The sequence below is a fragment of the Molothrus ater genome, chromosome 22 (genome assembly GCF_012460135.2).
Source record: "Molothrus ater isolate BHLD 08-10-18 breed brown headed cowbird chromosome 22, BPBGC_Mater_1.1, whole genome shotgun sequence".
In the NCBI taxonomy this organism is placed as follows: domain Eukaryota; kingdom Metazoa; phylum Chordata; class Aves; order Passeriformes; family Icteridae; genus Molothrus; species Molothrus ater.
The window spans coordinates 4,660,604-4,684,073 of record NC_050499.2 but is presented as its reverse complement, the minus strand read 5'-3'; the positions used below and the strand labels follow the sequence as shown (position 1 = coordinate 4,684,073).

General features: G+C 44.3%; 1 protein-coding gene across 1 annotated transcript in view; it reads right to left on the bottom strand.

The window, feature by feature from the left end:
- The window catches only part of CLMP (CXADR like membrane protein), a 55,520-nt gene that overhangs the window by 7,050 nt on the left and 25,000 nt on the right, over positions 1-23,470 (bottom strand). The window contains exons 2-5 of the mRNA XM_036397535.2: positions 5,609-5,766; positions 4,148-4,349; positions 3,209-3,376; positions 2,383-2,505 (exon numbers count right to left, since the gene is read on the bottom strand). Coding sequence (XP_036253428.1) covers positions 2,383-2,505; positions 3,209-3,376; positions 4,148-4,349; positions 5,609-5,766 — 651 coding nt within the window. The remainder of the gene's footprint in view (positions 1-2,382; positions 2,506-3,208; positions 3,377-4,147; positions 4,350-5,608; positions 5,767-23,470) is intronic.

Genomic DNA, 23,470 nt, shown 5'->3' with positions numbered 1-23,470 from the left:
CGAGGCAAACCGGTTTTCCTTATTCCATATTCCAGTTATTTCAGGCTTGGCTGGGCAGAAAAATTCCAAAGCTGTGGAATCTCCAGGAGGAGACTTCTTTGTTGGGAGCCTTATCACAGCAGGCCCAGCTTCGGGAGCTGCTGAGCTCCATTGTTTGGCTGGGGGTGATGACCTCCACCCTTTCCCGGTATGCAGATGTGAAAGACACCCTGCCCGGGGCTGCACACACCCTCGGGGGGCTCCTCGGGCGATTTTGGCCTCTGCTGCTCAGGACACAAAGGGCTAAACCTGATTAACTTATGTCAAAAGTTACTTTTTGTCCTGCAAGTTATCCTGTGTTTACTTCCTCATTTTGGGACCCCTCCCCATGAAAAGGACCACCGACCCATTTCAAGGAACAAACTGCGCATGCTTAATGGCTTTTGAACTAATTACCATGCTTAATGACTTTTGAACTAATTACCATACAGAGCGGGGAATGGGATGTACCAAAGTTATGAACCTGTATTTGTATTTTGGGTATTCAATACCTGTATAGATAAAAGGACTCCGTAATCACCTGTAAATTGAGGTGTGTATTTGGGAGCTATCCCACAATGTGAAAAATGCATGTATTTTATGATTGGCTTTTCTCAAATATTAAAATGAATATTAGATGTGTTGTGTTAGAAAGTGATGCTGTATTAATGCTCTTAAGTAGTGTGCTAAATATAGTTTTAGGTTATAAAAAATGTTGAAATAGAAACGATGCCGTGTAGGATGCTTTTTTTAAAGAAAGGACTGGCAGTGAGCTAGCAGCCACAGGACACCTGAATCTTTCAGAAAAGGAGAATTTATTGCTCCATTATCAGAAGAAATTAACTTCTTCCTGCCTCGAAGGCGCTGTCAGGATTCAGAGGAAGAAGCTGACACTGCCCAGCCAGAATCCTGTGTTTGAATGGAATTTCTGCATCATGTACGAGGTGTATGAATATCAACAGGCTGTTGCTTTTAAGGGTTAATCCTCTGTTAACGTGGGGCCTTTTTCAGGCTCGTGCTGCCCAGAAAAGGTACCCGGACTGTCTGTAACTCTTTGTTTCTATTGTCTCATATTGTCCTAATTCCAATTGTCCAAATTATTATTACTCTAATTGTATTACTATTTTTATCACCATTTTATTACTATTAAACTTTTAAAATTCTAAAAACAAGTGATTGGCGTTTTTCACACACAATAAACTTACACTTCGTAACTCCAAACTGTTCGAGAGTTTTTGTCTGTCACAGTTGGATATCAGTACTGGATCAATATCCCTATTGGGAATGGGATGTACCAAAGTTATGAACCTGTATTTGTATTTTGGGTACTCAATACCTGTGTAGATAAAAGGGCTCTGTAATCACCTGTAAATTGTGCTGTGTGTTTGGGAGCTATCCCACAATAAACAAACACTTTGTTAACTTTAAACTGTCAGAGAGTTTTTGGATATTGGTACTCGATCAATATCCATATTGGGAATGGGATGTACCAAAGTTATGAACATGCATTTGTACTTTGGGTACTCAATACTTGTACAGATAAAAGGGCTCTGTAATCACCTGTAAATTGTGCTGTGTATTTGGGAGCTATCCCATAATAAATACACACTTTGTAACTCCAAAATGTTAAAGAGTTTTTGTCCCTCACAGTTGGATATCAGTACTAGATCAATATCCCTATTGGGAATGGGATGTACCAAAGTTATGAACATGCATTTGTACTTTGGGTATTCAATACCTGTATAGATAAAAGGGCTCTGTGATCACCTGTAAATTGTGCTGTGTATTTGGGAGTTATTCCACAATAAACACACACTTTATAACTCCAAAATGTTAAAGAGTTTTTGTCCGTCACAGTTGGATATCAGTACTAGATCAATATCCATATTGGGAATGGGATGTACCAGAGTTATGAACATGCATTTGTATTTTGGTATTCAATACTTGTACAGATAAAAGGGCTCTGTGATCACCTGTAAATTGTGCTGTGTATTTGGGAGCTATCCCACAATAAACACACACTTTATAACTCCAAAATGTTAGAGAGTTTTTGGATATTGGCACTAGATCAATATCCATATTGGGAATGGGATGTACCAAAGTTATGAACATGCATTTGTATTTTGGTATTCAATACTTGTATAGCTAAAAGGGCTCTGTGATCACCTGTGAATTGTGCTGTGTATTGGGAGCTATCCCACAATAAACACACACTTTCTAACTCTAAACTCAGAGAGTTTTTGTCCCTCGCAGTTGGATACCAGTGCTGGATCAATATCCACATTTCAATAAATCTCTGCTGTGTCCCCTCTCCGGCCATCAGGGGTGTCTGTGGTGTCTGTCCCTGCCCAGGGCGGTACTTACGCTGCACCGTCACCTGCAGCACGCAGCTCTCCTGCCCCGCCTCGTTGGTGGCCACGCACTGGTACAGCCCCGTGCTCATCTGCGTCAGGTTCTTCAGCAGAACCTGCCCGGGGTTCGAGATGTCTGCGAGGGGAAAACACCGCTGGGGTTAATCAGACGGAGGGAGGAATTTCAGCTGTGGGCAGTGCAGAGAGGAGCGAATTGATCTGTGGGGTGAAATCAGCTCCGGAAAAATGCCACGGGGGGGAAGGAAAGAAGAAAAAAGGGGGAAGAAGGAGGAAGGGAGAAAGAAGGGAGAAAGAAGGGAGAGAGAAGGAGGAAAGAAGAGGGAAGAAGGAAGGAAGAAGGAAGGGGGAAAGAAAGGGAAAAGAAGGAAGAAACTAGGAAGAAAGAAGGGAGAAAAAAGGGAGAAAGAAAGGAGAAAGAAGGAAGAAAGAAGAGGGAAGAAGGAAGAAAGAAGGGGGAAAGCAAAGGGAAAGGGAGATATAAGGGGGAAAGAAGGGAGGAAAGAAAGGAGAAAGAAGGGAGAAAGGAGAGGGAAAGAAGGAAGAAAGAAGGGAGAAAGGAGAGGGAAAGAAGGAAGAAAGAAGGGAGAAAGAAAGTGGAAAGAAGGGGGAAAGAAAGGGGAAAGAAGGGGGAAAGAAGGGAGAAAGAAGGGAGAAAGAAGGGGGAAAGAGAGGAGAAATGAAAGAAGGGGGAAAGAGAGGAGAAATGAAGGAAGGGGGAGAGGTGGAGCAGCCCCCGGCGCAGCCGCAGCACTGTTGCAGCAGTGTTGGAGCATCCCCCCCGCGATCCCAGCCTCGAGGGAAGCCCAGGCCGGACTCACTGACTCTGGAGCCGGGCGGCAGCTGCTCGGCCCTCTCGTCCTCCTCGCTGAGGCGCTGCCAGCGGTAGGAGATGGGGGCCGTGCCCGAGGCGGAGCGGCACTGCAGGGACAGCTCCTTCCCCTCCAGCAGCTCCCCCTCCAGCCAGCACTTGGGCTTGGAGGGTTTCTCTACAAGGAGAACACAGGTCAGGGCATCACAGCAGAGCTTGCTCTCTGGAAACTTTCATTTGGCATTTAAACAGCTTCACAAAGATCTGCCTTCCCTGGAATGCGTGAAGGAATCGCACCAGTGATGATTTCAGGGGACTAAAACTCCTTTTTCCATTTTCCTTTCTTCTCTTTCATTTTTTTCCTTTCCTTTCCTTTCCTTTCCTTTCCTTTCCTTTCCTTTCCTTTCCTTTCCTTTCCTTTCCTTTCCTTTCCTTTCCTTTCCTTTCCTTTCCTTTCCTTTCCTTTCCTTTCCTTTCCTTTCCTTTCCTTTCCTTTCCTTTCCTTTCCTTTCCTTTCCTTTCCTTTCCTTTCCTTTCCTTTCCTTTCCTTTCCTTTCCTTTCCTTTCCTTTCCTTTCCTTTTCCTTTTCCTTTTCCTTTCCTTTTCCTTTTCCTTCATAAAGATCTCGAGGTGTCTTTGTGCTAGGCAGGAATCTGCTGGAAGATTTGTAATCAGATGGGAACCTTGATGGAGCCATTGTGCATGAGATGATCCTTATGGATTTTTTTGAGGGTTCAGTACTTGGTTCAGTGCTATCACACCTCAGACCAGTTCTTTAGGCTCTTCCTGTGGCCAAAAAATGAAAAGGCAGCTATCGAGCTGAGCACTGAAACCCTATCTTGAGGTGTCTTAGTGTATTTCTACCCTGCTGAAACCAATCTCTCCCAAGGAACTGAGTCTGGATTTCTCCTTTTTTCCCCCTTTTGGAAGAACAAGGAGCTGCCCTTACCCACGACCTTGAGGGTGATGCGAGCCCACTCGTACTGGCCGGCGTTCTTGACCTTGCAGATGTATTTCCCTGCGTCGCTGGACTGCAGGGAGATGATTTGCAGGGATGCATCTCCAGCCAGGAAGTTGGAGGTGAAGGAGACACGGCCCTTCTGCTCCTCGTTCAGGTCATCATAAACACGGCCCCCAGAGTAGGTGATCACCTGGGAGCAGAGCAGACAGTGAGCTGCCCTTTTCTTTTCACGTGGAACAACAAATCTGAGCATTTCCAGGAGCTGCACATCTCAGGGGAGTGACTTGGCAAGGGTCACCCAGGAAGCCTGGGGCAGGGTGGGGAAGAAAACCTGGGTTCTGTCCTGAGAATGGTGCAAAAAGTGCATTTATTTCTGCTGGATGTTTATATTGGGCACTGCACAAGTGTGAAAACAGGCATCAGTTTGTGCCACAACACATCAAAGCAGCGTGGAGCTTTGGCTGTGCTAATTTAAGTCCCTGCAGACCTCATTTTTATAAAGACTAAACTACTGTGTTGTGAGAAATGCATGTATTTTATGATTGGCTTTTCTCAAATATTCAAATGAATATTATATGTGTTGTGTTAGAAAGTAATGTTGGATTAATTCTCTTAAGTAGTGTAGTAAATACAGTTTTAGGTTATAACAAAATGTTAAAAGAGAAAATACATTATGTAGGATACTTTTTTCTTAAAGAAAGGATTTGCAGTGAGATAGCAGCCACAGGACACCTGAATCTTTCAGAGAAAGAGAATTTATTGCGCCATTATCAGGAGAAATGAACTTCTGCCTGCCTCATTGAGGCAGGACAACGCTGTCAGGATTCAGAGGAAGAAGCTGACACTGCCCAGACAGAATCCTGTGTTTGAATGGAATTTCTGCATCATGGATGAGGTGTATGAATATGCAACAGGCTACTGCTTTTAAGGGTTAATCCTCTGTTAACCTGGGTCCCTTTTCTGCTGCCCAGAAAAGGTACCCGGACTGTCTGTAACTCTTTGTTTCTATTGTCTCATATTGTCCTAATTCCAATTGTCCAAATTATTATTACTCTAATTGTATTACTATTTTTATCACCATTTTATTGCCATTAAACTTTTAAAATTCTAAAAACAAGTGATTGGCGTTTTTCACATCTGTGTTGTACTGAAACCAAGGAATCAAAAACTGTAAAAGCCAAGGTTATTTTGAAAGTCTGAAGGGCGCTTCTGAACCTGACCTAATGAAGACTGACTACATTAAAAAAAAAAAAAATCCATTGTAACCCAACCTGATCCACATTAGGCATCGAATAACTTTCCCACATTCTAAATCTCTCTAAATCAGCTTTGTTTCCCCCAACCCTGCTCTCCTCATCAGAGCAGCCTGCAAAGATCATCACAGCAGCTGGGAAACGGAGGCCTGGTGGCGTGAGGGCAGAAATAAAGTGATTTTCTGAGCAAACCCACCGCTTTCTGCACGGTCTCGGAGATGTGCAGCAGCCACTCGATGTCCAGGCTGCCCTGCTCCAGCAGCCCCAGGCGGTGGTGGCAGGGCAGGGTCACGTTTTCTTCTGCCACCCTCTTGAACTCAGTCTGAGCCTCGCTGAGCCAAACGGAACAGGAAGCTGGAAGACAAATTTCAAATTTCAATCTCCAAATTGGCCAGATGTCAGAACCCAGGGAATCGCTCTGGCTGCCCTGGAGGACTCGAGACCCTGCCCAGGGGGCTCAGAGACCTTGGCACAGAGCCCCAGACCCCTGTGCCTTTGATTGAGCCCTTGGAAAAAACAATTACCAACCTTAGATGGAGAATTGCAAGTCAAGAAAGTTTAAGTAGAGTAAGAGCTAGTTTGTCACGGGGTGATAAATAGATTTTTTGGGGTTTTTAGAATGGGAGCTTGGGACAAGCAGCTTCAATTTAACACCATGAAAGAATATGGAAATGCTTCAAAATACTGTATATCAGAAATATATATATGTCAGAAATATTATGTATATCAGAAATATGTATATCAGAAATATTATGTATATCTGAAATATCTATATGTCAGAAATATTATGTATATCAGAAATATTATGCATATCAGAAATATTATGCATATCAGAAATACATATCAGAAATATTATTTATAGCAGAAATATATATACCAGAAATATTATGCATATCAGAAATATATACATCAGAAATATTATGTATATCAGAAAGATATTTATTAGAAATATTATGTAATTATGTATTCTGAAAGATATCTATACCAGAAATATTATGCATATCAGAAATATATACATCAGAAATATTATGTATATCAGAAAGATATTTATTAGAAATATTATGTAATTATGTATTCTGAAAGATATCTATATAAGAAATATTATGCATATCAGAAATATATACATAAGAAATATTATGTATATCAGAAAGATATTTATTAGAAATATTATGTATTCTGAAAGATATCTATATCAGAAATATTATGCATATCAGAAATATTATGCATATCAGAAATATTATGAATATCAGAAATAAGAAACCAGCCTGGGAAGAAGAGGGTTAAACTTAAGAAAAGCGTGGAATAAGTAGTATTGGGAAGTAACTTTGAATAGCAGCGCCAAAAAAACCCCAAACCCTATGAGCTTTTTTTGGTCTGTCAGGATCTAAAAAAGAAACAAAAAGGGAAGCGCCGAGCGAAGCCGCTAGAGGGAAGCAGAGCCCGTGGGATGCGAGACAAATCCCCCAAAAGGGCCGGGCAGGCCCCCAAAGCGGCCCCGGAGATGCTGCGCATGGGATGTGGGGCCAGCGCTGCCTCGGGCGCTCTCTGCTCGAGCTTTTGCTCTGCATCCACTGAAAACGGCGCAAAAATTCCACCACCAGCTCCTGGCTGTGCCCATCTCCAGCCTGGAAACGTGGGCCCAGCGTGGGGAGCTCCAAGTCAGTCAAAACTGACCCAAAAGATCAGAGCGAGGGAAGGTTCCAGGCCTTGGGGTCAAAAGCAAAAATTCCCCACCCAGATTTCCCTGGGGCACTGCTGCCCTTTGCCTGTGGGGTGCAGATCTTCTCTTGAGTTGTTCTGCAGTTTTGCTGTTCTGAACAAAACCCTAAAACTGTTTTGTTTTTATTTTTTTTTTCCCCCTGTGAAATGATGTGGGAGGAAATATTTAAATATTTTGCTTCCTGGGCCAAATATTGCGAAAGTGCTGAAAACTGGGGAAGTTCAGAGCACTGGGAAGTGCCACGTGTGGCTGGACACACAGTCCTGGAGGACAGAGCAGCAGCACAAGAGGTTCCCATTACTCAGGCTGGATTTATTCCTGTATTTTTAATATTATTATGTACTATTTATATACTTTTATGCTATTTAAACAGTGGATCCTGAACCTTCAAGTGAAAAGCAGACAGAAAATTGACACCCAACGCGACTCTCCCTCATTTTTTTCCATTTCTTCAGGAGCAACTTTTAGAAAATTCCTTCTATCCCTGCTCCCATCCTCAGCTCTGCCTCCGAGTTACCACAACCATCCCTCAGCTGCTGAGATTCGGAGATTTAATTTCTCCTTCCCGAACACTTTACCCAGAATTATCATCCACTCCATGAAATATTCAGAATTTTAGGACAGGTGGAGCCTTCAGCTCTCCCCCAGTGAGAGCTCCTTCCCAGCCACATCAGCTGCTTGCTTTAAAGGGAGAAACAATCCAGTTTATCACTGGATCCGCTGCTCTCGAAGCTCCATCTGCCAAATACAATCACAATTCCTGCCCAGGACGGATCCAGCTTTTCCCTGCAGCTCGCGTTGCTGCGGGCTGCCCTCATTAGCGCAGCCACATCGCTGATCAATAATCTTAATTTAGGCGCCGCAACCGGGACATTCACGCCACATCTGCCGCTTTTTCCAAGCCCTGTGGAGCTCTGAGGGTCCGTGCACAACCTCGGGAGGTGTTTGGAGTTTTTAAGCTTAACCCTGATCGAGGTTTTTCGTGTAAAATTATGGGGTTTTTTTCTGCGAGGTTATGGCAGTTTTCGTTCTTTTCTGGTTTAGATAGGCTTGGTTTAGCAGAGCTCACACCTTAGAGGGATTCTTGCTGCTCCCAGGAGTTGTCTGTGGATTTGAGGAAGAGCCCTGTGCTTATAAACTCCTCTTCTAAATGGGGAGAAAGGCCAGGGAGACATCCAGTGGAATAGTGACAAATTCCCACATCACCCTTTATTTTTTTCAAAGAAATCAGAAATAATTTGGAGCTGATTCATCACTGACCCAATAACCAAACTCACACACCGTGCAAACTTTTCCATAACATTATGAAGAAAAAAAAAAATCTTATTTACAACCCCCTGATTTGTCTCTTTAATCCTTATTAGCGCTTTACCAATGCCTGAAAACTCCCACAGGAGTTTAAATTTTGCAGGTTCTCCAGACAGGAGTCTCACTTTATTTCCCTCCAGTCAACCTCATGCTGAAAGGAAGATAAAACAGCCTCTTACAATAACCCAACATGAGAGCCAGGTAGAGAAATTACCCACAAAAAATCCCGAAAGGCCTCAACATGAACAAATCTCATATTTCCCGCAGTTTGGGTAGGGTTTTACTGCAGCAAACAGGGATGAGATGGCGATTTAGGTGTAGAAATGTGCAGGAATTCATGGCACAGGAGAGAAAAAGGAGTAGAAATGGATGCAGGTCCCTTCTAGGTTTGATTATCCAAAGAAGAACAAACACTCTCTGAAGTTGTATTTGTGTAGGCGAGGCCTTGCAAGGAAAGCCCAAATAAATGAGGTTTTTAATAGATAAATAAGGTTTTAACCATTTCCATGGTTAAAAGTGGAAGTAAATGAGATTTTTAATAGATAAATAAGGTTTCAACCATTTTCACAGTTAAAAGTTGAAGTAAATGAGATTTTTAACAGATAAATAAGGTGTCAACCATTTCCATGGTTAAAAGTTGAGGTTTCATTTAAAAGACTGCCAGAGGAGCGTCTGCCCCTTCCAGCAGCACTGGCCAGGACACAGGGCAGGGGCTGCAAAGGGATTTATTTATCCCTGTGCTGCTCCAAACCTTCCCTCACAAAGCTCCCCAGCCCTGGGTGGCCTCAAGGGCTGGATCCCGCACACGATGGATGAAAAAAGGGATGATTTTCCCAGAAATCACGTCCAAAAGCAGGGCCACATTTCTGCAGGCTCCACAGTTCTTGCCCAGCAAAGCCTCTGCTCCCTTCCACATCCTGTGGGCAGCTCTTTGTGCTCTCAGGAATTTGGGAATTGCTGCCTGTGGCTTCACTCAGTGTGCAAACCCAGGCACTGGGAACATTTCTGTGCCTGCTCTGGGGTGCCCTGGCCCCAGGGCAGCACTGACTCCGACCCTCATCCATGGAGAAAGTTTCCTAAAGACTTCAAGATAGACTGGAACGCACAAAAGTGTGAAATGGATTACAGAGAGCAGTGCAGGTGCATCACTGGGTGAGAAATTGAGGATTTGGGGTTTTTAGTGTGCTGTGGATGGAAGATGGAGGGCACAGGGTGTTATCCTGGTTTCTCCTTCATGCTGCTTCTTCTTCTCCATGGGTTTGGGTGGCATTTTGTAATTGGGCAGAAAAGGCCTCACTGGGGGCTCTGTGGGATCAGTTATTGGGTTAAAAGGGAAATAATCCAGGTGCCAGTTCTTAATTGAATAGTTTAGTCTTAAATGACCTTGGAACAGGAGATTGTTGGCCATTTTGTGCCTTCTAATGAAAAGCTGCAGAACTCACAGTAGTGAGACTGTTTCACTGATAAGAAATAATGAACACCTGAGTGTGATGTCTCAAGTGCCTTCAATCCAGACCTGACTCATTCTCCCAGTTTAGGCTTTGGGGTTTTTAGTGTGCTGTGGATGGCAGCAAGATGGAGGGCACAGGGCGCTGTCCTGGGTTTCTCCTTCATGCTGCTTCTTCCTTCTTCTTCTTGGCTTTGGGTGGCATTTTGTAACTGGGCAGGAAAGTCCTCACTGGGGGCTCTGTGGGATCAGTTATTGGGTTAAAAGGGAAAATAATACAGGTGTCAGCTCTTAATTGGATGGTTTAGTCTTAAAAGTCCTTGTAACAAGAGATTGTGGCCATTTTGTGCCTTGCTGCAGAACTCACGGTTGTGAAATTATTTTACTGAGAAGAAACAATAAACAGCTGAGTCCAAACATGAGCCACTGCCTCAAGTGCCTTCGATCCAGACCCAGAGAAACCCACAGCTGGAACTGCCACAGCTCAGCTCCTGTCCCATGACTCCAGGAGGAGGTGGCATTGCTTTTCCTGCTTACCCAACTCTTTTTTTTTTTTGTTCTTTTTTTTTTTTTTTTTTTTTTTGGTTGTTTTAAAATGCTTTTGGAAGCGTTGGCCTGAAGGCTTTGGGTGACCCTGTGTGACTGTTCCCTGCATTGTTCCCGGGACAATAACTCACCCCACACCCTGCAGACAGCCACAGCCATCCTCTCATCCCTCCCCGTGTTGAAATCTCCAAGGGAAACACAGCAACAAAGATTTTAATCAAGCCCAAAACCATCCAGACACTGCCCGGATTGATCAGGGGAAGGACTCCAAGGGGTTTTTAGCCCTCTCAGCCCCTTCTGCCTTGCACACATGGCAGAGTTTAAATAAATTAAAAAGAAATAAATATGGACAACAGGCTGGATCCCTCAGCAAAGATGTCAGGCTTGAGGAATTCCTCAGAACTCGTTTCAACAATGTTTTAAGGACTCCTCATTGTGAGTGTATGTCATAAAAGGGGCTGAATTTCAGCAGAATCAGCCCTTTGAAATGGATGCAGAGGGAAGGAGCCTGTGCAACACAGCAAGCAGCAAATGCTGAGTGAACCGAGGCTGTGTTTGGCCTTATCACAAATTCTGTCCCCCCCAAAGCAGAGTTTTCATGCCTGAATCCTTCCAGGATCCCACATTTTTATGTCCATGCTGTGCTGAAGCCCAGAGGGTTTCCATACCTGTTACAGTTAAATGTGTGTACACACACCCCACATACCCCAACATCAAATATACATCACCAGACAAGCAGAATCAAAGGGGAAACAAATGCTTTGCTGACGTTTTTATTTGTGGGCAAATTCCCAACCCTAAAAGCTAAAGAGCTTCCAGACTTAAATCTTTCAGTAGGTTCAGAAGGTTTGAATTAGGGAGCAATGCTAAAAATAGATTCTGCTATTTAAAAAGTAATAGGTTGTGCTGTATCACTTAACTGCTGGAATCAGGAGGAACAGCCTAGAAAAGATTCAGAGAATCGGGATAAAAGAAATGCACAATAAAGCTTTGTAAGCTCAGCCCAAACCACACCCAAGGCCAAGCCAAGCTCTCTTAAAATGTGAATATCCAGAAGAGGTTTTGAAAAATTTCAGCTTCTTCAGGAACATCTGTGCAGTTTGTCCTTCAGCAACGCTTTTTGTGATTTATTTTGGCTTTTTATCAAAGATGAGATTTGCACCAGAATATTCCTGATGTCCAGGGAGGAGCAGAAATGCAACCTGTGATTTTCCTGCAGCTCCAGAGGTTGGAGGTGACTCAGGAAACGCCTGGGATCTGCTGCTGAGGAAAATTTATCCACACACACACACACACAGAGTTTGTGGCCTGTCTGAACAATTCCCAGCTCACCTGCGATGGGTGCTGAGCCTGCTGTTGTTGGTTAAGATCACAGCCCGGGCTGGGTGCAGGTGTGACAGGGGCACATCTCATCCTCCCTGCACAGAGCTGTCCCCTGCAGGCAGGGCTTCCCTCCCTGGCATCCCCCTAAGAGTCACCCTCACCTCTGTGCCACTCCTCCGAGGGAAAAGGGGATCTTTCCAAGCGATTTATTAAAAATATGGATATTGACCTAGTACTGATATCCAACTGTGACAGACAAAAACTCTCGAACAGTTTAAAGTTAGAAAGTGTGTGTTTACTGTGGAATAGCTCCCAAATACACACCTCAATTTACAGGTGATTACAGAGACCTTTTATCTATACAGGTATTGAATACCCAAAATACAAATACAGGTTCATAACTTTGGTACATCCCATTCCCCGCTCTGTATGGTAATTAGTTCAAAAGTCATTAAGCATGGTAATTAGTTCAAAAGCCATTAAGCATGTGTAGTTTGTTCCTTGAAATGGGTCACTGGTCCCTTTCATGGGGAGGGGTCCCAAAATGAGGAAGTAAATGAAGTCTTCCTCCTTCTGACCTTTCTACATTTTCAATGCAAATCTGACAAATGAACCCTTGGTAGAACTCCCATTCCCCATCTTCACTTGGTTTCAGAACAGAGGAGTCCCACAATTGTCTTATGTTCCTAAAAGCCATTTATCAGTTTCTGTATTCTTCATTATAAACCCAGCTAACCCAGCATTGTGTTGCCAAGCAATCAATTATTAGTTAACTGCTAACTCTTAACTTCATCAGGGCCTACCCATTGATTTTAATTAACTCCAATAAAGCTGATCTCTAACTAAAACCTCAGCTCCTCTAAAATCCCTAAATTCCTCAAAGTTTATGTCTCACAAGAAGGTAGGTTGGTTATTAGGAAAAGGCTTTTTCCAGCAAGGGTGATAAAGTTCTGGAATGTTCTGCCCAGGGAGGCGGAGTCCCCATCCCTGGGTGTGTTTAACAAAGCCTGGATGTGGCACTGGGTGCCAGGGTTGAGTTGAGGGGTTGGACTCGATGATCTTTAGGGTCTCTTCCAACCTGGGGATTCTGTGATTTTATGAATTCCCTGTGGTCCTGACTCACCCACTCTTCCCAAAATCCAGGCTGTTGGATAAGAACACCTCAGTGCATGCAGAAATCCCCTGCTATTGCTGCTCTCAGCCAGACCTGAACTCCTGAAATACTTCATTTTAGTAAAAACAACACAAATAAGCAAAAACTTCCTACTTAAACCAGCCCAGAGAGAATAAACATGCACAGGACTACACCAGGGTGTTCCTTCAGCTGGATAATCCTTCATTTGCCTCACAGTTTTGTGCTAAAATCAAAGTGTCTGAAAACAGGATGTGTCTAAATGAGGCCTGTGCAGGAATGATGTGTTTGGGAGTTCAAAACAAAAAGGACAGCCTGCCATGTTGCAGCTCTGAACCACTCCCTCATGCCAGGAATTTTGGATGTTTCACATCTGTTGGAGTCTCCTCTTGCTGGAGCCTTATAGGAAATGATTTACTGAGTTGCTCTAACAACAAGAGCTCGCCCCCCATCCAGTGCTGACGAGAAAGGCCCTGAGCGTTTTGCAATCAGCAGATTCAGGATTTCAGCTGCTGGAGCAGGAGGCTGACAATGACTTTTATGGCCAAGGAATTCCGTGTGCAGTCAGACTTTGCAGGGCTGCTGGCGTGGCCGGGGAGCTGGGGGACACTGCAGAGAGTTCCACACTCCAGCATTTGAGGCTCAGAGGGCCTTAAAATCGAACTCTGGAGAAACAAAACCTCTTCCCCCGCTGTGCTGGTCAGACACAAAGGGTTTCACGTCCCCTTGGATTCCTCCCCCAGCTTTTGCTGTGGGTAAAGCGGGACGAGGCAAAGCTGTGCTGTTTCATCCCAGAGCTATGAGCAGAACCCAAAAAGGTCGACAGCCCCACTCATGCTCAGACCACAGCAGCCCTCACAGTTACCCTGACAGCATTTCAGGCCAAAATAAACAGCAGGCAGCGTCTCCTTGCAGACAGCTCTGTGCATTCCTTGCACCGGGGAGGGAGCCTGGAGGCGGCCGCAGCCTCCCGAGGGTCATTGAGGGAGCACAGGCTGTGCCCTGGGACATCTGCTCGCTGTGTTCCTTGGCTGGCACAGCCACACAGGCCAAGGGTTGTCTTCTGCAGAGAGCCCCAGTGCTCCCAGTGACCACGGGCTGGCCCCAGCACGCTGCCTGCAGCCGCCTCCCCTTTGGTGGCCGCGCAAGAGCATCCCAAATAGGAAAGATGCTGGATAAGGGACGGCTCCCCCTCCCTGAGGTGAAGGAGAGGGGTCAGGCCGGCCCCATCCCCATGCACACAGCCCTGCAGAGCCTCTGGAATTGGAACCACATGTGCTGAGGCTGGGGGAGCTGTGCAAACAGAGCACAGTCCTGCACGCGGCCCAGCTTCCAAGCGGTGACGTGAAGAGTTTGGAATTGAGACTGCAGAGGAGGGAGCAAGGCCAGGGAGAGCAGGAAAACCAACAAAAGCAGAGCAAAACCTCTGCTTTTTAGAGGTTTGCAACAGGAGCGGGGCTGGAATTGGGCTGGTGGTGCTTTACCAGCAGGAATATCAGCAGTGCCCAGCAATCCTTCACTTGGAAATCCTGGATGAGCCAGGGAGGGGATTTGGGGTGGCTGTACCAGCACAGCACCAGTGTGGTGTGAGTAAATTCACTCTTCCCTGTGTAAATTCACTGTTCCTGGAGTCTAAACGAGGTGGTTCATCAAATGCCCCCAGAGGAAGGTTCAGTATTCCTCAGGGAAATCCTCAGGATTCCCTTATGGATTAAAGACAAGTGAAAAATGAATCCTGCAGTACCCAGCGACCACGTGCAACTAAATTTTGCAATAAAAAGGCAGAATTCTGTCTCTGAAAATGGCAGAGTTTACTTGCAGCACCAGCCCACACGGAGCCCAAAGTCTAGAGAGGCTTGGGGATATTGGGAAATAAAGCACTGCAGCCTTCCCTTGGCCAAGGAGCCTCCCAGGCAGGCAGCAGCTCTGGATTCAGCGCTCTCCATTCTCTCCCTGCACTTTTAAAAACCCCACTGCAAGCAGGAGATTCTGCTTTCCATCCCTGGAGAGCCAAGAGCAGAAAGCAAGGCTCCAGCCCTGCGTCTCCCAGTTTAAGGGTTCAGGGAGTGCCCGTGCACAGGAATGTGTGAAATCCCTTTGCCCTTGGTCCAGGTAATTTTATCAGGGCATTGGCCCAGGCGTCTCCTGCTCCCAGCACCAGCTCAGCCAAGCCTCTCAGCGATGCAGCTGGGAATCCTGCAGGGCAGATCTCGCACTCCTGGAGGGAAGAAGCACCCATGGATCTCTGATATTCCCTTTTTTCCCGGCATTTCTGGGTTGCTTTGTGTACCTTAAAGGTCTGAAGGCAAGAAAACCTAAAAATTCCATCCCTAAACATCACAAATTTCACTCTTTCACCTGGTTTCAGAAGGATTAAGAGGAGGAAGATGGTTTCAGTGATCGTTTCTAGGGTTTCTTTCCCTGTTATTATTTCCCTGTTATTTCCCTGTTATTATTTCCCTGTTATTTCCCTGTTATTTATTTCCCTGTTATGTTTCTCTGATATTCCCTTTTTTTCCCCAGGCGTTTTTGGGTTGCTTTGTGTACCTTAAAGGTCTGAAGGCAAGAAGACCTAAAAATTCCATCCCTAAACATCAGAAATTTCACTCTTTCACCTGGTTTCAGAAGGATTAAGAGGAGGAAGATGGTTTCAGTGATCATTTCTAGGGTTTCTTTTGTCTGAGGAATATTCTTAGGCCTCAGTCTCGCAGGGAATCTCTCGTTGCTGTCAGTTCAGGGACACACAAATGAAGGCACACAGAAATGAAGTTCTCTGCCCAAGGCAGACACGGAGCAGAATCCAGAATACAAACCCAAAGAGACAGCAACAAAACTGTTTTCAAAGCAGTATTTGTCCATCAGATCTTTCCTCACCCATTCTGAAATCCAAGGAGAAGGTTGCATCAGCTAACCCTGAAAACTGAGGAGATTGGAAGAGACTTGAGAGATTGATAAGGATTCCCAATAAAAATGTTATTGTGCTGAGGATTCATTCTCCCTTTCCCATCCCTTCGCATCAAGATTTCAATCAGAAGGCAGTGAACTGCTTGTGCTCTTCTGCTGCTTGGTGTCCTGGAAATTCAGCTTGTTCGGAACTTGCCCAAAAAGGGACCAGGAAACTCAAGGTTTTCACACTTGAGGTTTTCACACTTGAGGTTTTCACACTTGAGGTTTTTCTCATCAGGGTGAGCTTCATCCCTCCCTGCAGGAGGGAATTGAGGCAAGAATTGGGAAACTCAACCAGCCCAGTTTGCCCCTTTGGCTCCATTCCCTCTTGTGAGCCTGGAAGTGCAAACAGCCCCAGGTTTACATCTGCAAACCCCACAAAATCTTTCCTGCAAGGAATTTGAAATATCACAATTTACACCCACGGGTTCATTCTGGCTTCCAAAATTCCCAGAGTTCTGGAGCCAGAATTGCCATGAGAAGCCACCAAAATATTTGGCTGCTCTGTGCAGAGCAGAGATGCCTCTGGTCCCATTTCCAGCAGGGTTTGGTGCAGTTTTGAGGCCCAGCCTTCACTCCCTGCTCAGCCCTGACACTTGTTAGGAAAATTCACCCACAAACACCAGAGGTTGATGTCCAAAAGGAGACAGAGCAGTCCTGGAACTTTATTCCAATCAAGGCAGAGGCCATGGGCCATTCCCCTGGGGTCTCTCCGAGTTTTGGAGGACTCAGCCTCCTTTTTATCCCAATTTCCAGCCACATTTCCCTTCTCTCTTTCCCCATTTCTGAGGTACTTGAGAGGTTCAGACTTCCCAGAACACCTGATCCCAGAGATTTCCCTCTAATGTATAACCCTGGCTTTTAATTCTTAATTCTTATGGAATTTAGGGGTTTTTCCCCATTGGCTGAGGTACTTGAGATGTTCAGATTGAGGTACAGAGATGCGCCTGATACTAAAGATTCCCCTCTAATGTATAACCCTGCCTTTTAATTTTTAATTCTTATGGAATTTAGGGGTTTTTCTTCCCCATTGTTTCTTTCATTTTTCAATGTCTAATTGTCTTGTTTATCAGCAAACCTACCGTTTATTTGTAAAAGCAAATCTCTTATTCCATTCATCAATCAGCTCCCATTGTTTCTTTTATCTCCCAGTGCTGGTTTTATCCACCAGCAGCCCCACAGCTCGTTTGGAAAGACAAATCCCTCATTCCTCTCACATCCCTGTAACTTCCATGGGATGTTCAGTTGTGGGCTCCTAATTGCACATAACAGGCTCTGACATCTCACTTACCCACTACAAGCACCACTAATATGATACAAAATGAATGCCTAATGTATTAACACTCTGTCACTTTTCATCTCCACTCAGCCTCAAACCTCGGCCACGGCCGCCCCAAGGCACCAAGTGAGCAGCAGCAGCTCCTCCCCATCACCCCCAGAAGCCTTGTGAGGGAGATGCTGAGCTCTGCAAGGCTCCAGAGATGGAGCCAAGGTGCAACTGTAGGGGCTGAGCAGCAGCAGCTTCGCCCAGAGTGGTGGCGGCCACACTGGTGCCTTTTGGGGCTACCTAAAAACAGAGGCCAGGCAAAATTGAGAGGATAAAAATTTGTTATTCCTTCAGGTTTTCAGGTATTTAGGGCAGATGAAGCCCTCCAGGGCCCACACCCAAAAATGGACAATTGGTCACAGGTTTCACACTTTTATAAGTTTGGTCCATTTGCATTTTGGGGGTGAATCTGCCAATTCCAGCTGCAGCTGATGAAGTCATTGACCCCAAGTTTGCTGCCCCCAAGTCCCTTTTGTTCCCATCTCTGGGCCCTGAGGCAGTGAGGTGTCCTTGATTGCCAGGCCTGGAGAGGAATTGTTGTGTCTGCCCCAAATGGGGAAGCAGCAGCTCCCACTGTGTGTGGAGTTCAGAGTTCTACACTAAAGAACTGCAGGGTTACAAATAGATGAAAAATATAATAATATACTATTATTAAATAGAATTTATTATTATTGGTAGTAGTAGCATTAGTATTAAACATACACCATCTCTTTCAAATAGATGGAAAATAGAAAAGCTGAAATCCTGGAGAGGAATTGTTGTGTCTGCCCCAAATGGGGAAGCAGCAGCTCCCACTGTGTGTGGAGTTCAGAGTTCTACACTAAAGAACTGCAGGTCACAAATGGATGGAAAATAGAAAAGCTGAAATCCTGAGGCATCAACAGTGTCAACCCACTGCTTGCAGCCTCCTTCTCCTCAATTCTGTTGTAGGCAGGGTCAATTACTTTGTCCAGTTATTTTAAATATTCACTTAAGCTGTTAGCTGGTTTCCAGTTATTTAAAATATTTCCTGAACTTGTTAGCTTGTTCCTAGTTATTTAAAATATTCACTTTGCCTGTTAGCCAGTTATCCATTATTAAACATATTCTTTAGCCTGTTACCTTATTTCTAGTTACTTAAGATACTATGCCTGTTGGCTTGTTTCCAGTTATTTTATATATTTACTTAACCTGTTAGCTTGTTTCTAGTTATTTTAAATATTCCTTTACCTGTTAGTTTGTTTCCAGTTATTTCAAATATTCCTTTACCTGTTAGCTTGTTTCCAGTTATTTTAAATATTTACTTAACCTGTTAGCTTGTTTCTAGTTATTTTAAATATTCCTTTGCCTTTTAGCTTGTTTCCAGTTATTTTAAATATTTACTTAACCTGTTAGTTTGTTTCCAGTTATTTTAAATATTCCTTTGCCTGGTAGCTTGTTTCCAGTTATTTAAAATATTCCTAATCCAGAGGTAAGAAAATGAAAGGAACCTCATTCTTTAATCCTCATTTTTCACAGGCTTTCGTATGAACCAGAAATTCAGATTTTTGGTTCTCCTCCCAGGGGCTGAGCTCCCTCCCTGCACTTCCCCTGGAGTTTGGCAGAGCCCCGTGCCAGCTGCAGGCGCACTCTGAGAACATGAGCAGCTTTTCCCTCACTTTTTCCACTCCTGGCAGGGCTTGGGGCTCTGCAGAGCGCACTGGGCTCAGCGTGGACGTGGGGCTGCAAACGCCGTCTGTGAATCCGCACCGCCAGTGGGGATTGCTGAGGAGTGCAAACCCCACGGAAGGGCTGGAAGGGACCCCAGGAGCGTTTCAGGGAGCTGGGATCTCCCAGGGAATTCACTGCCCACCCTGTGTGAGCCTCACCTGGCCCCAGGTGATCCCAAATTCCGTCCCAACAGCACTCACAAGCCAAGGATTGGACTGAACACCCATGAGAACTTTAAAATGAAACAAAACCCAATTTGGAAAGAATTCCCCCTCTCCAAAGGGGAGCACAGCAGCTCTTTTAACTGACAGCGCTGCGCAGCTGCTGCAAGCAATCCTAAAATGCTGGAATTCGGGGAAAATCAGGCACAGGAAACAGAAAATGTTATTTAACACAAAGTATGATTGATTCCTGCGTATTTATATATATATTTATACATATACATATATTTATACATGTATATGTATATACATATATACATTTATATATATATTTATACATATATATATGCATAAATATATATATATTTATACATATTTATATATATATTTATACATACATATATATTTATACATAATATATGTTTCTAATACATATTTCTAATATATATTTATATATTCATATATTTATATATTTATATGTTTATATCAATATATGTTTATAAGTTCATATATGCATATGTTTATATATTTATATATTTATATATAAATATTTTATATATTCATATATTTATATGTTTATATAAATATATATTTATGATTATATTTATATTTATAGTTTTGTTTTCTTGACCCAAGGTGTTCTCCTGTAGTGAAAAAGGCCCGAGGGGGATTCTGCTCCCCACAGGGTTCCAGCCTGGGAGCTGAAGATGCCAAATTCCAACTTCTGGATCCATTCCACTTGACAAAAGCCCACAAACCTAAAAAGGGCACGGCCATACACAATAAAAAGTGCAGCAATATTTTCAGCCTAAGGAACAGCCTCAGAAAATGAAGAAATATTGGATTTTTTTTTTTTTTTTGCTTCCATCAAAATTTTGGGAGATTTAAAAACTTCTGGGAAATTGTGTTTGTTGGTTTTCTTCAAATCATGTTTATTGGTTGCCTTTGGGATTTTTTTGCTTATTAACTTAGAAACCTCTTCAGTTTTAGTGTAGATGTGCCAAAATCCGGATCTTTAAAAGTTCAAAGCACGAGTTAAGTCACCAAGTCAGATGTTTGCAAAAGGCAGGAGGACTAAAGCAGAAAGCAGCTCGATTTCCTTTCTCTCAGGAAGACGCTCAAATTACAACTTTCAGTTCCAACTTTTAACAGCCTGTCAAAAATACAGGTGGGAAGACCAAAAATAAACCTTTGGCATTCCTTGAGGTAGAAAATCAAACCTGCAAAGTGCAGGAGGGGCCAGAGAGGGATGAGTTCCAGAGGCAGGGAGCTCAGCCCAGCACTGATGTCACACCCAGTGTGAGAGGAATGAGGGATTTGTCTTTCCAAACCAGCTGTGGGGCTGCTGGGAGATAAAACCAGCACTGGGAGAGAAAAGAAACAAAAATTTCTCCTTTCTTCTTAGACTATCCTAAGTACTTCCTCTTCACTTTTCCAGGCTGCCTTTTGGTTGTGCCAAAATATTTTCAAGGTAACCTGAATACATCCCTATGTTCTGAAAAAACACATTTCTGACGAAGGATTCCACTGACTGATGAATGGGAAAAGAGATTTGCTTTTACAAATAAACTTTAGGTTTCCTGATCAATGAAATTTGACATTGAAAGATGTCAGAAACAATGGGGGAAAACCCTAAATTCCATAAGAATTAAAAATTAAAAGGCAGGGTTATACATGAGAGGGGAATCTTTGGGATCAGGTGTTCTGGGAAGTCTGAACCTCTCAAGTGCCTGAGAAATGGGGAAAGAGAGAAGGGAAATGTGGCTGGAAATTGGGATAAAAAGGAGGCTGCACCCTCCAAAAACTGGAGAGACCCCAGGGGAATGCCCCATGGCCTCTGCCTTGATTGGAATAAAGTCCCAGGACTGCTCTGTCTCCTTTTTGGACACCAACCTCTGGTGTTTGTCGGTGAATTTTCCTAACAAGTGCCAGGGAGTGAAGGCTGGGAAGGAAGCAGATGCTCCTCCCTGCCCAGCACGGGCTCCCCTGCCCGCAGCTGAGCTGTTACAGGGATTTTTCATTCTGCAAATACCAAGGGTCCTGCAGAGCAGAGGATCCGTGCAAGCCCGGGGCCATGGCTGGGGGCCACCCCCAGCCAGAAGATGTCGAACATGGCTCCTGCCAAGTGTTCCTGTGACCTTTGCTGGGAAAGAGCAAAGCAGCTCCTTGGCACAGGATCCCTGCAGCCAGGGATGCCCCGAGTGAGGCAGAGCCCTTTGGAAGGACAGGAATTGGGGATCAGCCTAAAAAACGCCTGGCTGAGAGCTACAGCACGTCAGGGAGCCCTGCAGAGGAGCACTGAGCCAGCAGGAGTGGAGGAGGAGGAGCAGGAGGTGAAAATGGGACTCAGGCAGCAGCTGAAGCGTTCTGCTGATGGGATGTGAAAAGGTCAGGCACCTTTGGGGAAACACGCTGGAGCAGGAGCGAGGGGGGTAACACGGTCAGGATGGATGGGGACGAGAGATCTCTGCAGCCAGGGCTGGAATTTGGGGTTTATTGCAAAGGGCCAAGTGCAGGGCCCTGCTGGGAGCTGCCAGGCACAGCTGAGAGCAGGCCTGAGAGGAGAGAGGGGAGAGAGGATGAGAGGGTGAGAGAGTAAAAGGGTAAGAGAGCGAGGTTCCTGTTACAACACCATAAATCTTCTTCTGTGTTGAATATTCTGATTCTCACTAACCAATCTAGTACAAGATACAAATCCTACAGCATTTCCATGCAGCCTATAAGAATCATTACATCACCATCCTGTGTTACATTTTAAACCCTAAAAACTCCTCTTTGGGCCCCTTCTGCCAAGCTGTAGGGTCTGCTCTGCCCCTTGGGGCTGCCTGCAAGCAGAGGGTGTTGTTCCATCAAAAGGGGATCACCTTCAGCAGCCACACCATTGTTTTCCAGTTGTTCAGTAACTGAGGGATCTCAAAGCTTGCTTTCATTTCAATCTCGCTCATAGTTTCCATATTCCCAAAATCTTTTGCCAGGCAATCACATTGATAAGGCTTTCCTGTTTCATCTTCCCCACCACGCTGGGAAGGTCAGGGCAGGATGGAGGAGCGAGGCCAGGAGCAATGGGGGCTCTCAGAGCCAGGCTGGGCTCCCCCCTCCTTCCCAGCCCATCTCCCAGGCCTTGAAACCTTGAAACCAGCACCATTATGGGAATAATTCACATGGACTCCATTTCCTTCATGGTGGCAAAGCCCCTTGTTTATTCACACAACTCCTTTCTATTCAGTTTTACAGACCTCCTGTGGGACTCCAATTGGTCAGCAGCTTTCTTGCCAATTCTTGGTTAATAATCAATTCTGTATTGGTCGCTCCAATCCAGTTCTGGATTGGTCGCTCCAATCCAATTCTGGATTGGTCACTCCAACCCCTCGGGGTGTACGTGAGGAAAAGTTGTTTGTGAGAGACAGTTTTCATTTCTCCAACTGTGTGAAACCAGTTTATGCAGGTGCTGGTTGTTTTTCACCCAGGAATAGATTGTTATGTTAACAAACTGCTCACACCAGGATTGCTTTCACAGGGAACTTGCAAAGCCTTGGAAGAAAGGCAGGGCAGGAAGGTTTTATGAAAATGTTCTTTGTGATTTTTCTACCTCACTGCAGCCACCACTGAAGGTTTCCCATGTGTGAGTCAGGCTGAGGTCCCCACCATGGCTGGAGCAGCTGATTTCCTCAGCACCAGGAGCGGTTTCAGCCACAGCCCTGACACATCACAAAGCTGATGCTGAAGAAATATTGGAAAAGATTGGAGAAAACAAAAACCAGACTGTACCACACCATTCCCTTCTTGGGAACAGCTATTTTAGATTGTGCTTGATCAAAACATCATCGTTCAGAGCCACACTTTGAGGACAAGAGAATTCCTGTAACACCTGCCATAAAGTGAGAGCTCGGTTTGACCAGCAGTGCTTTAGAACCTCAGGACAGAGGAGTCAAAAAATTCAAATTATTATTACTATAATATATTGTATTATAATATAGATATATATATATATGTAATGTAATTAATAGAATATAATATTTCAAAAAATTCCCAAGAAACCCCAATCCAAATTCCAATATAATTCCAATATATATAATTCCAAATCCAAATATAGATTTTATTAGGTATATTATTATTTTATTATATATATTTTAATATATATTATATATAATATATAAGTAATGTATATTATATTATATTATATTATATTATATTATATTATATTATATTATATTATATTATATTATATTATATTATTATATTATGTTTCAAAAAATTCCCAAGAAACTCCAATCCAAATTCCTGCTCCAAGCAGAGCCTCAGTCCCTTGGCCACCTTTGCCTGGGCTCATTGCAGCGTTTGTCTCACACAAGGTTTTAGCTGGAGCTAAAGCAGAATCTGGAGCCCTGCTGCACGGGCTGGGTTTCCTGGACAAGCTGCAGCTTCTCTGATCTCACTTCTGTCCTTTCCAATCTGAGTG